The 16,559-nt window shown below is 42.8% G+C and overlaps 1 protein-coding gene across 4 annotated transcripts in view; it reads right to left on the reverse strand.

Annotated features, from left to right (window-relative positions):
• The window catches only part of LOC126543888 (endonuclease/exonuclease/phosphatase family domain-containing protein 1-like), a 62,425-nt gene that overhangs the window by 15,123 nt on the left and 30,743 nt on the right, over positions 1–16,559 (reverse strand). For all 4 annotated transcript variants that reach the window (XM_050191028.3, XM_050191026.3, XM_050191025.3 and 1 more), the window contains exons 7-10: positions 16,282–16,393; positions 15,668–15,715; positions 9,840–9,950; positions 1,138–1,309 (exon numbers count right to left, since the gene is read on the reverse strand). In XM_050191028.3, the coding sequence (XP_050046985.1) occupies positions 1,170–1,309; positions 9,840–9,950; positions 15,668–15,715; positions 16,282–16,393 (411 nt within the window). In that variant the 3' untranslated portion in view covers positions 1,138–1,169. The remainder of the gene's footprint in view (positions 1–1,137; positions 1,310–9,839; positions 9,951–15,667; positions 15,716–16,281; positions 16,394–16,559) is intronic.

The following is a 16,559-nucleotide window of genomic DNA, read 5'->3' on the forward strand; positions in this document are numbered from 1 at the left end:
TTCATTTTGAGCACTTGTGTTTCTGTACCATGAACCCAAAGCACAGAAAACAAACATTTTTTTAGATTCTGCCGCCATCAGAATATGGCCACCGCAACTGAGTGTCACACCCTCAAACTCGTGGTCAGCAGCAGAACCACTGAGCCACAGCGACAAGTACCACTTAAAGATGGCAGGAACTTATTGCAAGTCTCCCAGCACAGGGCAGGTGTGCGTAGTAACCATTTCTTGGGCAGCAGTGTACAGTAATACCCCATTGATATGTTTTAGGGAACCATGTAAAAAGAATGCAAGATCCAGAAAAATGCAACATCTGACAATGCTTGCAGCAGCATTGCTGATAAGATACACAGAAACCTTATTTGCAGTTGAATAGGAAGCCAACAAACTATGGAAAACCCACTCAGTAAAACTTGTTACCACTGCCTGGCAGTTAGATTGAATGGTAAACACCTTTTTCGAAGTGACTAACTAATTAACAACACTAACTGAAGCTTGTAATTTCCACCTGGTGCTTGGGGTAAATCTTCGATAACAAAAGCCTCTTTTCGTGCACTCACAGCCCTTTTTCAGTTTCTGTGCAGCCTTATGCTATATCAAAGCAACTGCGCAAGGTATCGAGAGACATGAGACAGCACCCATGAATGTGTGTGTTGTGCCAACTGCTTGTGCCTACGTCCACCTCTTGGCTTTTGACTTCATGAATAGTTCAGATCGGTGACTGGCGATGATCTGAACATGGCTATCATACTGTGTTCTGCATGGCAGGTTCTGCAAAATAACCGCTTTCAGTGGTGACATGTGATGGGCAACATAGGTGCCGCCAACAGACTATACAGTGTTGGTGGTGTGTTGGTGCAGTTTTTTGGACGGAACAACCAGGAAAGGAAACATGACAAACAGGAAAAACAACTTAACAAACCCATGTCTATATAGAAACTAAACGTGATTGGCACTTCAGAGCATAAGCGGAGAAAATGTAACAAAACAGGAATGTATCAAAGAAGCTCTACTGTACTTAATTTGCCCAATTTCTGCCCCAAGGACGAACTGCACCACTGTTGTGAAGTATCACCGATATGAAAGGTTTTACAAAAGGTCCATGACAAAGGAAAACAGTGTAAATTAAAGTCTTACTGAGTGTGTTTCTGGGGGCAGGTAAGAAGCCATCATACTGATGCTTGGCCGTTGGGAATGTCAGTCAGCAGCTGCACCAGGAGTGGGGGCAGATCACTGACAGATCCACCCCAGTGCCAGCCACATGGGATCAATGGATGACTGAGGCCCTCTTGCACCCGACGGATGCTACCTGCATGCACCAAAAAGCCAGCCACAGTACAATATGTGCTGTGTTCAAAATATATAAGTAAATTATAAGAAGAAACACAAATGAGGTGAACCACACCAACGTAGAGTGGGGCAAACAATTTCTTGAGCAAATAATTTCGTTCGGGACTATTTTATACAGTTCTGCAGGTACATTTGGTAAACATTGCTCCATCTCACATCTATCAAGTGTTAGCTGTTTTGCACCTTCAAAGTGTGATATCCTTTGGATTCTACTTACGCACAAGTGTCATGTATTCGCTCCTCGGAAGCTCATCCTGCTTGTCACAGTAGCTCAACAGTCAAGTTGGTATTCTGCTCACAACGGTCCATTTACTCTTCAACCTTTCAACACTCTTGCGACTCCAGTGGTCAGCACTGCTGCCGGAACTTATTCTAGAGAGAATCATTGCTGTACCTTTCTGAGAAAACAAGGGCTTGCAAAAGCTGAGTTATGGAGATACAGCAGTAAACACCAATTAATTTGATTCCGCTTAATTATATTTTTCTCATTATTCAATCCCTCTTAAAGGTCACCATAGTATTTCCCAGTGAAAAGACAGAAATGTGTGTGTGTATATGTGTGTTTGTACACGCATGTGTTTGTATGCAGAATGTTTTTCCTAACATCAGCACAGGAAAACAGGAAGCCTAGCCATGAAGAAAATTTGGGAGAGATGTACATTTTGCAGCATGTGAGTTTGACTTAAGTGAGCACCAAAAGTGTATGTGCACGTAGCTAATAACACAGTCACACACTCGCTTTTAAAGGCCATTGAAATTGAAGGCTATTGAAATATTTTTGTGGCTCGGGGTAGTGTTTAGGCCAGGAATCCTCCAGGCACAGGGATGAGTACATCCGAGAGTAGGAGTGAAGGAAAAAGGTTTATTTTGCATTTACACTGGCTCCAGATATGGAAACTCACTCACTGTAGGAGCACATTAAACGTCTTAATCACATCAGGACACGTTAGCACGCTCTCACTTCACCAAACGTCTCCGCTTTTTAAACAGTTCTTTTCCCTAGGAGACTAGACTAGGGAATATGATGACTGTATCTCGGCCAATCATAATCATCGAATTGGTTGTAAACTCCCTCCCATGATATTGCACCGTTCCGCCGGCTCCGTCTCCTATGTTGCACCATCGCCCCCGCATACGTCGCAATCGCCTTGCAATCTGGGAAACCAAGGTGGACGCAGTTCCCACGGTACTCCTCGACATTGGTCACTTTTATCAATTAGTGGACTCTCAGTGACGGTCAGCTTGCAGTGACCCTTCACGGTTGTTACCCCATCTACAGAATGCGTTGGTTATTGTTCCTTAAGGCAAGCTTCTTTGTTGACCCGTCAATGGTCTGCATCAATGTCTGGATGGTTGCTGAAGAAAGGGGGGGAATGCCTCATGGGAAACACTTAAGGAATTTCCTTTGCCGTGTTGAAACATAAGAATATGCACGCCTGATTGGCTCCTTTGTGTGAGCATGCAGAAGGGATCCAATAAGGCTTGCTGAGATTTCAATGATCTCTGATTTTTATGTTTATTGAAAGCGACCATGTGACTGAGACATAAGCAGAGAATACGATGCCTCTAAGGCATTACAGGTATTTTTTTTTTAAAGGGACACTTCAACACTTTTTATCAAAGCCATACAAAGCATTTCAAATGAAAGGACAGAATTTTAGAACTATTTTGCAGCAAAAAGTATTTCAATGCGTTTAGCAGACGCAGAGTTAGCGGCATTCAAACGTCACCCTACATCCCCTCCGCAGTGCTCCTGCTCCTTCTTCAAGGGCTTGCACTGCGGAGGCTACAACAGAGCAGGGCGGTGCCCACAATGTTTTGCTCACCAAACCCCACAGTGGAAAGCAGTTTAAATTGGGTTTTAGATGCTCACATAGACACCACTATTTCTGGTTATGTTGTCTACAACACGCTAACTTAAACTCGGAGACTGCCATTTAACAAGGATTGTCAAAGCCACTCATCTTGCTTAACCGGGGTCATTCATTTTGACCACTCTCAGCACCTCTGCAGCCCACAACTTCACAACGAAGTAGGTGTTTCACATTCATTTTTATTCAAAGGCCAGTGAAGTGAATCTTCCACAAATTCCACAGCCTGGAATGTGACAAACAATGTCTGCACTACTTGAGTTCAAGTGAGTCAATCAGGGTGTCTACCAACCGGGAAAACCGGCAATTATCAGGGATTTCGCACAGTCTGGAAATATTCAGGGAAAACTCAGAGAATTTGTGTTTATATCAGGGAAAATCACCGTATTTACTCGAATCTAGGCCGACCCCAATTCTAAGCCGACCCCCTAAAGTCCAAAGCCAACAAAAAAATATATATATATTACCTCGAATGTAGGCCGAACAAAAAAAGCAAGGACAGCGTTCATAAAATGCAAACAACATTGATTGAATCTGAACGTGCAGAGCTCATTCAACGTCGTCGTCGCTGTGTTCCTTGTCACTGTCACCTTCAAACAGTGCACAATCTCTGGTACCGTCAAGCACATTAGATATGCTGCACTTTTCAAAGGCGCGCACGATCAAAGTACCTGGGATGTCGTCCCATGCTGCAGCTACCCAGCCCGCCAGCTGCGATAGCGATGCACGTTTGATGCGGCTCGTTGCTGTTAGCATATGGTCTTCGTCAGTCAACCAGTCCGTGTAATATTTCCGCAGACGATCCTTCAAAGGTTTGTTGATGCAGACATCAAGTAACTGCAACTGGCCCGTCATGCCGCGCGGTATCATAGCGAGGTCCGTGTTCGCTTGGGCAAGCGCAGCCTTCATGTTGTCGGTCAAGTGCCCACGGTAAGAGTCGACGACAAGGAGCGAGTTCTTTGTCAAAAGGGCTTCTGGACGCCGTCGCCACACAATCTTAACCCACTCTTCCACCATCGCACCCGTCATCCACCCGTTCTCATTTGCCCGCACAATGACATTTCTTGGAAAAGTTTCTCGAGCAGGCAGTGTCTTCCTTTTAAATATCATATAAGGAGGGAGTTTATGCCTTCAGCTGTGCAGCACAGCATCACAGTTGCGCACTGCTTCTCCTAGCCCGCAGAGCGCACCTTCACCTCCTTGGCACCCTTTTCATTCATGGTGTACGCCACTGGCATATCAAAATACACAGCCGTCTGGTCGGCGTTGATGATTTGCCCAAGGTTGTAGCCTGCCGCTTCTCTCTTTCGCAGCACGTAGCACTGAAAAGCTATCAGCTTTTCTTCGAAATCATTTGGCAGCTTCTGGGTGACTGAAGTACGACGTCGGAGGCTGAAGCCGAAGCGCTTCATGAATTTCTGAAGCCAGTTCTGGCTGGCTTTGAAATCCTTTGGCGTTAGGCCTCACTTCCTCAAAAGTTCCCTAGCTTTCACTTGGAGCACTTCTGTTGTCACTGGAAGGGCAGCTGCTCTCTGCATTCGAACAAAGTTGGCCAAAACTGTCTCCACTTCGTGGTGACGGCCTTTCTTTGGTCCGCTAAATGCCATCCTTGTTGCGGCGCACGCAAAAAGCTGCTGCCGTTGTCCCCTCCAATAACGGACGTTTTTCTCGTCGACGCCGAAGTCCCGCCCGGCTTGAAGGTTCGACGATGCCTCTGTGGCTATCACAACTTTTCACTTGAAAGCGGCACTGTAGTGGCATCTCCTGCTTGGTGCCATAGCAATAACACCACGCCGCACACCGATACAGCTGACACGACACAGGTCAAAATGGCGACCTCGCCTGTGTACGGTTGGCTACTGGCACGGTTAGTAGTGGCTGCAATACTGACTTTTCTAGATGGGGCGCTAGCTATGCACCATATTTAGCAGTTTCAATGAAAAACTGGCGCGTTTATTAAAATCCTCGAATCTAAGCAGACCCTAGAGTTTGGAATACGATTATTTGAAAAAAACTATTGGCCTAGATTCGAATAAATACGATAGCTATAATTTTATTGAAAGGGAACGAAAGTCGTGCTAATGCTGGCTCGCGTAACAGAGAGGAATTGTAACGATTCGCCTTTGACGCTGCGTCGTCGTCTGAAGGAGTTGCCAGAGTACAGTCAATGACGGATTTTCCGGAAAGCCGATTTTTGGTACATGCCCAATAATTTGGATGGCTTCACAGCACCACCATGTACCCCATAGAGTCAATGTATAAGAACCAGGCACGTACCCATGCCCCCACCCCTGAAATTAGGCAGCATACCTCTCCCCTCCCTGCCCATGCCACCACTCTTCACACTCATTCCTAAAGCGCCGACAAATCAATCTATGTGGCAGTCAACATTTTGCTGCCTTTTACAGCGAAAGCTGTATATGACTAACCTTCTGTAGTTTTTTTCAGCATCCGTCAACAGAAAAAATCATCATGTGGGCCGATCCTGGTGATTGTGCAGAAAGAGTCAAAGCTAAATGGCACATACCCCTGTGGGCTCGGGAACCTGTAACGTGCCCTTCGGGATCTTCGGGGTGGGCCTACGTATGGGGAGTGCTTAATGCCTGCTTCACCTCCGCCGGGGGTCAGCCTGGCGTTGCACTATCTTCGGGATCAGCCCACGTATGGGGAGTACTTAACGCCTGCTTCACCTTTACCGCGGGTCGGCCCGGCATTGCACTACCTTCGGGATCGGCCCACGTATGGGGAGTGCTTAGCGCCTGCTTCACCTCCGCCGCGGGTCAGCCTGATATTGCAGTATCTTCGGGCCAACCCACAGCAGAGGTGAAGCACTTAGCTTTTTGTTTGAGAGCTTTGACTGTCGTCAGCTTTCGCCACCATTCCATCTTCACAGAGTGGAATCGTTAATTTTTTTGCTGCTTTTGGATGGCGGTAGTTATTGGCATCTCCTGGGGTGTGAAGGCCAGTTTTCTCATCGACTCGGTGCCCGCGCAATTAACTCGAGATGAGTTCAGTTGTCACCATCTATTCAATGATCACATGCATCACTGCTGCTTCGTTAGCTCAACCTTCTTTGTTTAGACTGATCCAGGGACCAGGAAAGGGATTCGGTTCGTAGTCAGCTGGTCTCTATGCTCGTGGAACGAGTTGCGGCCGGAGAAGACACCAGTTGCGTTTAACTTTTCCTTTTGCTTCATTATTTCTAGAGTGACGGCTCGCTGCGATGCTGGCAGATCCCCGGAACCATATACCTGTGATATGGGCTAGATAAGGCAGAAAATAAAACAATGTGAAACAGCATTTATCATGAGACCCTGCAATAACCATTAAACCAATAAGCAATATGACTGTCACCCGTTACCTCATCAAGTTTTTCCCTAATTGTACAGCACTTTTCGTGCAAAATTGGCAACTGGAAACAAGAGTCGCAAGGAGTTGACAAATTAAGCGATCTCCTAAGGGAGAGAGCCAAGGTAACAGTCAAACAAGAAGGAAAAGCAAAAATTAACAAATTTACCCGTTGTGAAAATATTTATGAATCAATATCTTTTTATTTAAAAAGGAAGTAGAGAAAATGCCGCCGGAAGTGGAGAATAATTCCGTGTGTCTTGAATGACGCTTCTACAGTTATCAGTCGAACCACCTGATCTAACCTTCCGCAGTAGGCTCAGGTTGTCCAGAACTGCAGTGTCTTGCGCTCTACGCAGTTATACGGGACTGGTGACTACGCATCATTACGCAACTTCTCAAATAACAACACAAGTTGGTTTTGGCACTTAGCTAACAGTAAACGAGGGATCCAAAAGAACCTGTGATTGTTCTGCAAATATATATTTCTCTACAATTCTTCCAGAGCTAACTCAAAAAATGCTACTAGAAATGTTTATTTTACACTTTTGCTTGTTTACTTGTTCTTGGCAGTGTTCTTCCTGTGCTTCTTTCATGCATGAGTTCATTTGACGTGGTTTCTTGTTTGCCAAGTAAAGGAGAGGTGCATCTCACAGGGCATACCTGTGAGATACACCTTATTTCAATTCTCTTTTGCGGGTTTACGCATCTTTGTGAGGAATGTGGGCATTATTCACAATTGCACTAGCAAAGGTACCTGCCCCCGTCATTTGCATAGAAAAGTTACTGTGGGTACCCCCCCCCCCCTTCCCTAAAAAATATCCTGGGTACGTGCCCCATAAGAACGCTAGGTCGAGCTGCTTCGACGTTCGCTATTAAGCATTTTGCCGTTCGATGCCGTGTTTTTCCTTTAAAGAATTTGCCGCTGTCAGCAATGGCACCGACTCCGCCTTTGTAATCCTCGCGATGGACTTCGAAGCTTAGAAAGTACGGCGCGTTGCATAATGCCGGTTCCTGAAATTCAGCTTCGCCTCAACACAGAACTGTTACGCGGTGAAGCATACGCCAAGTATTGCGGTGAAGCTTAAGCGTGGGAAAGGGTAATGGTCACGGAACACAGTGTGTATTAATACACGCGTGCACCCGCCGTCTCCTGTTACAGTAAATCGGACGTGTACAACTGAGCAAGAGGTTGCTTCAAATGGTCCATGGGGCGAACGCGCGGCGGAGGACGAGAAAAGAAAGGACCGATGCATTGAGGAATGAACGGGCGCGGAAGTGTGCCGCCGCTTCTTTGAAGGGGCTTGAGCTCAAAAAAATGAAGTGTTGGCTGACGCCGAGATGCAGGTGTCCCTCATTACCAAAATAAACTCTTTAAAGCAGTGAAACGCAATACTGAGGCGTTGTGCGCTGGCTGAGAGTATGTCAGGACAGTTGAGGTTGACTTTCCAGTTGCTGAGAGAAAATCTCACTTGCGACAAAGTTCTGGCCTGAAACCAATGAACTTGCTATCAGTTGATAGATATAGCTCATATTCAAAAAGATTTGATTCTGTATGCATCTCTTTTCATTCGTATTTGAAAATGTTTGACTCGATTTACAATGGGCTTAACCATTTTTTTCGAAAATATTTTATTCACTGTGCATTTTACAAACGCCTCCCTTCTGTTTTCTTTTTGAATAAAATAAACACTACTCCACACTATTCAAACTGGATTAAGTCGTTTTTAATTTTTAACATGCTTACTCGAGAGTGACAGCATCGGGCAACATGGTGTTAGTCTGTTTTGACATAAAACAGAGTTCTGTGTCACTCAGGGAATTTGGAAATGTCAGCTTGGTAGACGCCCTGGTCAACACAAAAGCGAAAGACACACCGCACACCGCAGATGCACACTGTGATAGTCATAGAGTTTCTCACTATAACACCTAGAAGGAAATCTGGTGCCACCGTCTATGGGAGTTTCCTAAGGGGCACTGTGCCGTCATGGGAATGACGGTATATGTGTCTGTGAGGCTTGTGTTGGCTGGTGTTGTAGGAGGCTTTGTCTAAAACGTGGATATGGTTACACAAATAACGCATTCTTAAAGTAAAATCTTCATAAAATGTTTCCATTCACGCATATTACATCTTTACTCGCCTACAATGCATGACCAAGCGAAGAAAAGCAAGAACATATGACAAACTGTTTCAAGGCAAGCGCGAATCTTGTCATCTGTCCTCCAACTTTAGCGGCCCACTGATACTTTTTATGCATCATATAATTGTACATGCAATAACAAGCTCTCATAGTTAAACAAAACATGTTTTTCTGTAATAATAAAGCTAAAACAGCTTTTTACGTGCTGTTTTAGTAGAAAATGAATCATTGTGACAGACGGAACGGTGCTTGCCTGCCTGGCTCTCCGAGAACGATGCCAATCCGAAGTCACAATATACCAGCATTCTCATGCATACCACAGTGCAGCAGCGCCAGATTTCCCTCTAGGTAATATAGTGAGAAACTCTATGGTGATAGTAGTCGGCAAAACTTCAGCAACGTCACGACTGGCCACAGCCTTGTGGAGGCAGCAAAACTGAAGCAGATGACGGCTGCTGAATACGGGAAGTACAAAACTGAATTTTGTGTGGACACTGAATGCAGCGGTATTTCGTAATATTTTAAGACATCAAGTATCATGAACATTGTTAATGTTGAAAACACTTTCGTTGCCACTAATAAAGTTAATGTTGCTCGTGACGTTCTCACCCGTCTAGCCTATAGTCATATGAGGGTGCCATGGTGTCATCATGTGCAGTTTAGATGGTAGGGATTTGAGAGAGCCGCAGAAAAGCATGACCGATCTTTACAGAGGCACTGTGCGTTCCCCACTGCATGGAATTGAGTAATATTTGGCTCAGGTGTTCACGGACGCATTTTCTCTCGTCCAGTATGATTTATTTACAATGGTCAAAGAGCGCTGCAGAGCCCATTTTAGGATAAGACTTCAAAAATGTCTTTGATTTCTATTGCTCTTTCTATTTCTATTGCTTTGATTTCTATTTCTAACAAACAATTTACATGCATTCCCTGAAGTTACAGGAGTTTCCTGAATAATCCCAAACATCTAATTTGTTAACAGCCAATACTATGAGATAACTACCAACAGCACCATGCACCATATTTTAACTGGTTCTACTAAAACAAGGCACCCTAAGTAATGTAAAGTATGGAACATGAGACAGCAAGGCACGATGTAGCTGAAGGCAAGGAAGATTCTCTGCCATACCTGTGCAAAACTTGCGCAACTTGCTGGAGCACCAGATTTGTGTTGTATCATGGGGCTTTAACTTGCTCGGCCATAGCAGGTGAAACCCCATGTCCGAAAGCATTCGTACAGCTGAACAACATGCAAGATAAACACATAATCATAATACTACTTTATTTAATGGCAGGTTATATACAACTCTGCATCCAACATGTCCAATACTAATGCTCTTACAACGAAAATGAGGGCAAAGGCAACATGATGGAGGCAGGCGACAAGATAGGACCTAGTCACCTGCAGTATCTCCAACCCGAAGTATTCAGTCATAAAATATTCATGCTCTATTTCATTTTAATGAATTTATGAAACATGGTACTGTCATTGATACATGAAGTTCGAAATGCAAAAGTAAATGTACAGCTGAAAAGAAGTTAAAAAAAAATTTTTTTTTTAATTTAAAAGCACGTAACTAAAGCAATACACTAGGCAAATTAATGCAAGTAACATGTTGCAAACGTAAGTGCTCCCGAAAACGTATGCAAGTCTGAAAACTCAAATTGAGCTGATCTGAGACATGACACCATAAATTTTACATGCAAGCTAACTTCAGAAGTGAGAGATCTTAGAAGGACTTAGATGACTGTCCTTGGAGACAATGGGCAGTCATTTGGTATGGTAAATATATGGTAAGTCATACTTTGAAGTAAAATAGCAATGGCAACTGGACGATTCCACAAGAAATGAAAACAGGTCCAAAAATGAATATTTTAGATTCCAATGAATATTTCGTATTTCATTTGCATACCACTTGGTAGCATGAAAGTGAACTTCGTTTCTCTAGTAGTAACTGAACAATTTAGGAGGAAAAGAATACCTCAGTACTTCAGTGTGGAGGCACCACTTTCATGCACCAGACACTCTTGCAAAATTAAGATAACAAATATGAAATATTACAGCTACAAAGAATATGTTCTTTTTGTGTAAAGCATATATGTAAAGAAGAGTAAGCTAGCATTACTTGAGGCTTCTGGGCAGAACAAATATTTTTGAAATTTTTCTAAATAGGAGACACTTTTTAAAAGTTGCAACTTTTCAGAATTTTAAAGTCAATGCACATAGCTTTTTGAATCCTGGTGGACTGGGAGAACTTAATATGTTCAACAATTGTGATGAATATTGCTGCTGTAGCACAAATACATACTTTTACAAATCACCTCAAATTTCCCCATGTTGACAAATATGAACCCTATTTAAAAATAAAATTTAAAGAAATGTGTAATTTTTCTCAGAATATAGCAAACAGCTGTTCACAGACACTGGAAAAACAACATTAAAAAACATGTTGCTTTATTTTGTTTGCAACGACAATATAGGTGGTAGAAATGAGAACTTTACCAGGATGCAGCTGGATGCTAAGAAAACACAATTATGATTTCAAGCACAGCGTTCTACAATGTCGAACTTTCTGGTGCAATTTCAAGCGCTTAGTCCTCTCCTTGGCCATCGTTCGTGCCCCTGTGTTGTTTGCACTCTCGAATGAGGCTGTTGTAAAAGTAATTTCTCTTCAACATATTGGCAGAGTGTACTAGAATGGGGAGAGGGTCCACAGGAGGATGTGGCAGACAGAGCAAGTGAAGAAAAAAACGCTTAAAATTTTGGCAGTGCTGTAGCTGCCTTAACCAGAAGCTGCACCAACTCCAGTTGTTTCGGATGCACTGTCTTCTGTTGTCCACTCGACAACTCCAAGACTGGGCGCTGCACATCCCATCTTGGAGGCAATGCTTTAGATAATAATGTTTCAGGTATAGGCAATGGTAGCATCATCTGTAATTTCATAAAAGGAATGCCTGAGCGTGAAGCACAGTGTCAACCTGATGCGGCCTTCCTCCTGGGTCAATCTAGTACACTCTAGTCCTCTGCTTTGCGCACATGAAAGTACAGTCAATTCATGCATCGAAGTCTTATCAGTAACTACTAAATCGACTAGGCTTCAATAGTTTCGATTTCGAGGAGGCGCTGGCAACATGGCCGATGACTATGCTGGTGATGTATCAAAACAAAAATATCGATTTATGCTTGACTCGGTGGCCAAATTACACACACGGCGTGCTGTAAGACATCCAAAATTCTGGATGTCTGGAAAGGCAATGTAGTATTAGTGATAGCAAAGTATACGACAATTTCACGAAAGATTACACTACCGAGAGACGCCAGATGCTTGGTGGTGCAAGAAGGCTCAAGCTGTGAAACTGAACTATCTCCTATATATATATATTTATATACATATACATATGTATATGAACGTGAAGAAAGGGGGTTAACCGAGGGGCCTGATCATATAATGAGAAGCCAACAAACAAAGACTCCAAGGACAACATACAGGAAATCACCCCCCCCCCCCCCCTCCAGAAAGAAATGAAAACTTTCCACATCATATTGCAGCGCCCTCAACCGTGCGCCGAGCCTATTGCTTATCAAGGACGACGGTGCTTCCTTTCCATGCGTCACCGTCAAAGATGCTGACGCACTGTGAAACCGATGCCTAGAGTCGCGGCAGCTCACTTTGCCACGGTCCACGCGCAGCATTCTTTCGCACGAAGCGCGGTTTTGCCGTCATGTTTGCCGTCATGTTTTGCCGCCATGTCTGCCGTCATGTAGTACATGATGGCAAACCATATGTCGTTGGTTTCATTCAGTAGTGGTTAACCCCTTTTTAAAATCCTTGGTTCAAGTTACATGAAACAACCTGTACATTAACACTCATACTGGCGAACATGTGGCAATCGGGGAACAAGTGGTACACCAAGCGCACGTGACTTCATCGTCCTCTTCTCCCTTTGAGCTAACACACTGAAAAGAAGTAGATGCTACAATATCAAGACTTTTTGAGCACATCGCTCAGCTGCACTTCAAGCACCTTATTAAATTTTCTGATGCCCTACCCTCATGTTGAAGCACTTCAATACAGTATATCAGAATTATATGCAAGTACACACTGATCTACACACACAGGCAGCTGTGCCACTGTATATTGAATTCCTGGCATTGTAGCTGCGTGATCTGGCCATTTGGGTCAGTTCGTCCATTGAAAACTGTAGAAAGTGCTGCCATTACTGCAGCACTGATAAACTGAGTACGTGTTCTCAGCACACTGTCATCCTTTCGAATTCTAAAGCAATGCTCCAACAACTATCTCTTGTGCTGTCTATTGGCAAGTGCTGCCTACAGTCACTGATGTTGGTTAAGCTGATCAGCAATAGCCATTTCAGTCTGAAGTTTAAGTGGGTACCGTTGCACGTTGAGACTTGCAGGCAATGAAGCAGCAGATACTCTCGCAATTGAAGCACTGTCAAGAGCCCCAAAAATAAGAGTGAGAATTAACCACCCATGATGTAAAGATGACCCACTTCTGATTGCTTTGGATGTTACTTTAAAGGGGCACTAAAGGCAAATATTAGGTCAACGTGGACTGTTAAAATACCATTCCAGAAACCTCACATCGCTTCTTTCGTGCCAAGATAAAGACTTAGTTTAAGAGAAAATCGCATCTGAAGGGTCCGAGTACCTTTAGCACAATTCAAATTGCCCGTCCCCAACCGAGGGAGTAGTGACTTTACATACATGATCATCGCACTTACTGCCGTTGGTAAGTAAAATGCGCCATTTTAGTTACTGACAGCGCTACGGCTTCTTGTGCAAAAGGCAAACACGAGGGCATGGAGAAGCCGAGCCAAGGCAGAGCATTGAATTCACTGCCGCAGCTGCTTTTGGTCAAGTGCCGTGGACCGTTCGGCCATCCTGTAACATCACCTGGACGTGGAATTCTCTGCTACTTGTAGTTTGTGTGAGTTTCACGAGCCAGCATAACTGGTGCAGCATTATGCGATAACAAAACTAGTGAAATGTGAAAGTGTGGGTGGTGCAGAGTTGAGCAAGAATGAAACCTTTTGACCACCCATGTCGTTGTCAAGGGTAACGTCAATGAGTTTATTTTTTCAATGTTGAATAGAACTGGACAGGCACCATTTTTTTCCATCTTACAATGCATTGCAATTATAATTTTATTGTGAGAGGTTGTGTGCTAACACCAGAATTATAATGAGAAGTGCCTACGTCATCGCGCTAGTACTTGAATTTCCCGGGTGAGTCACAAATCGTGTCCTGCGTTTACCTCAATATCTCTATTACTAAAACTTCATTCACAATAATACTGACACTTTAGGCATTCTCAAGCATTAATCTATTGCTTTAGCTTGACTTTATATTTGCCTTAGTGTCAATTCAAGAGGCATTTTGGTTCAAAGCTCTAACATGCAGAAGGTATACACTGTTGCATTGAGCAAGAACGGGCTCTGCGAACACCCCAATTTGGGCCTTCAAGGTTGAGCAAGCTTCCCCGCTTTGCACTTACTGTGACGAAATTGGCGACGCAAAGCAGTTCATCTGGTCCTACCAATGCTTCTATGAAAAGAGAAACGCTCAACTTTGGATTTTGCAAAGAAGAGAATTTCCTCATGAGTGCATGGAACAGGTAGTGTTTCCCAAAGGACCAAGGTCTTTCAGAAAGGAAGAGTGACACCTCTGTCTAGCTTTTCTAAGAGACTGTGATGTTTCAGACAAGTGGTGATCATTCATAGAAAATGTGCACTTTTTGCTATGTAGTAATCTAACAGCTTCCTTTTTTTTTAAGAGGCACTAGGGCAGAGCAATTGCTGGCACTGTCTGCTAGGCTAACACTGCATCATCTTAGGTTATATAATGATGTTTTTGTTTCAGCCATGGCCAGTACAAAAATTTTGAAGACATTTAACTGCCATAAATTTTCTGTTCTGTACATGCCCAGTGAGCTGATCATTAAAGACTGCAGCAAACAAGCAAATACAAATCAATATAAACAGATAGACCACATTATCTATAATGCAAGCTACGCACATTTGCTGTTAAGTAAAATGAGCCGCCCAATTTATTGACATATCTTCATTCATATGCAAGCGAATGAGTATTGTACATAAACGTGCTTCTATAGTGAAATATTCCTCGTAAGGCCAATACTGTACTGCCTTTCTCTTGCGATTATCGTCACGTTTAGACAAGTCAGAGTCACTTTTTTCTTTCTCCCAATGCCTCCTTTTATTAGCACCACGCTGCATCCTGGCAAAGTCCTCACTTCTACCTATATTGTCGTTGCAAACAAAATAAAGCAACATGTTTTTTAATGTCCTTATTCCAGTGTCTGTGAACAGCAGTTTACAAGTTTTTGACAAAAATTAAAGCCGAGTTTTTTTTACCTTGCTTTTTAAATAGGGTTTGTTTTCATCAAAACAAGAAATTTGGGGCAATTTGTGCTACAGCAGCAATATCCAACACAATTGTTGAACAAAGTTCTCACAGCCCGTCAAGTTTCAAAAGGCTACATGCATCGGCTTAGGAGATAAAAATTCAGAAAAGTAGAAACATCTAAAAAGTACTGCATATTTAGAGATTTTTAAAAAATATCTTCATTTTGCCCAGCAACCTTAAACAATGCTAGCTTACTCTTTACGTATACATCTTACACAAAAAAACATATTCTTTATGGCCATATATTTGTTATCTAATATCATTGTGAACTTGTGAGAATGCTAGGTACATGAAAATGGAACCTCCACACTGAAGAATTGCGGTATTTGTTTCAGCCTAAATTATCCAGTGACTAAAGAAACAAAGTTTACTTTTGTACTAAGAGTGATATGCACAGCAAACATTAAATATTCTATGGAATCTAAAATATCAATTTTTGGACTCTTTTTGATCTCTTGTGTAATCAGCCAACTACAAAACAAATGCAAAAAAAAAAATTTACAGCTCACCGTTTTCAGTAGGTGGCAAATCTCCCATCAGAAGAATGTTGTCCTCGCCTACAAATTGTCATTAAAAAAAAAAAGCTTAATAATGAGAATTTGCACTAGTGTATGTCACCAAGGTGACTAGGAATATAGCTTTATAAGTTACATGAATAAATAACACAATTTACTTTAGTATTTTTTTTATTAAATCATTCCACGACAGTGTTGAAAGACACAAAAAATAAGCATCAGTGTGTACAAGGGCTCCTAAAATTAAGCAGATAACAAAAAAGGTTACGATAAACATACCAGGTGGATTTTTTTAGAAAGCTTTAAAAAAAACTGCTATATCTAGAAACATACATATATCTAGAGTATAGGTTTTATGCCACATAAAGTACTATGCACAAGAGCACAACTTATCACTGCTAATACTACTGAGACATTCTTCAAGAACAGCAAGAAACTGACTTTTAAACTGCAGTTGTAACTTATGCAATTTGTAATTGTAATTTATGCAATTGTAGCTGAGCTGGATCTCTGACTAAATACAGAGTAAACAATTAATCATGACAGAAAGATCTTGTGCCAGTGCTCTCGTAGGGCAACTTCTAACCAGGAGAAAAGCAACAACATACCCCGGAGTCTCTGGCTGATAACTGCAACAAAGCTGGGAAACAGGAGGCTTATGTCATGCGCCTTGAGTGACCGCAGCAGAATGCTTACAACGACAAACTCCAGCCCAGGTGCCTGTCAAAGCAGCATTAACAATACCATGTGAGCGCTGTCCATAATAGTTCATATCAGACGACAGATACCAAAACTCTAGATATATTTGTGTTGTGAAAGCAGCAAGCTATAGTGGTAATCACAACTTAACACTACGCAAAACCAAATTTAAGACAGCACAACACTA

The sequence above is a fragment of the Dermacentor andersoni genome, chromosome 1 (assembly GCF_023375885.2).
Source record: "Dermacentor andersoni chromosome 1, qqDerAnde1_hic_scaffold, whole genome shotgun sequence".
Taxonomy (NCBI): domain Eukaryota; kingdom Metazoa; phylum Arthropoda; class Arachnida; order Ixodida; family Ixodidae; genus Dermacentor; species Dermacentor andersoni.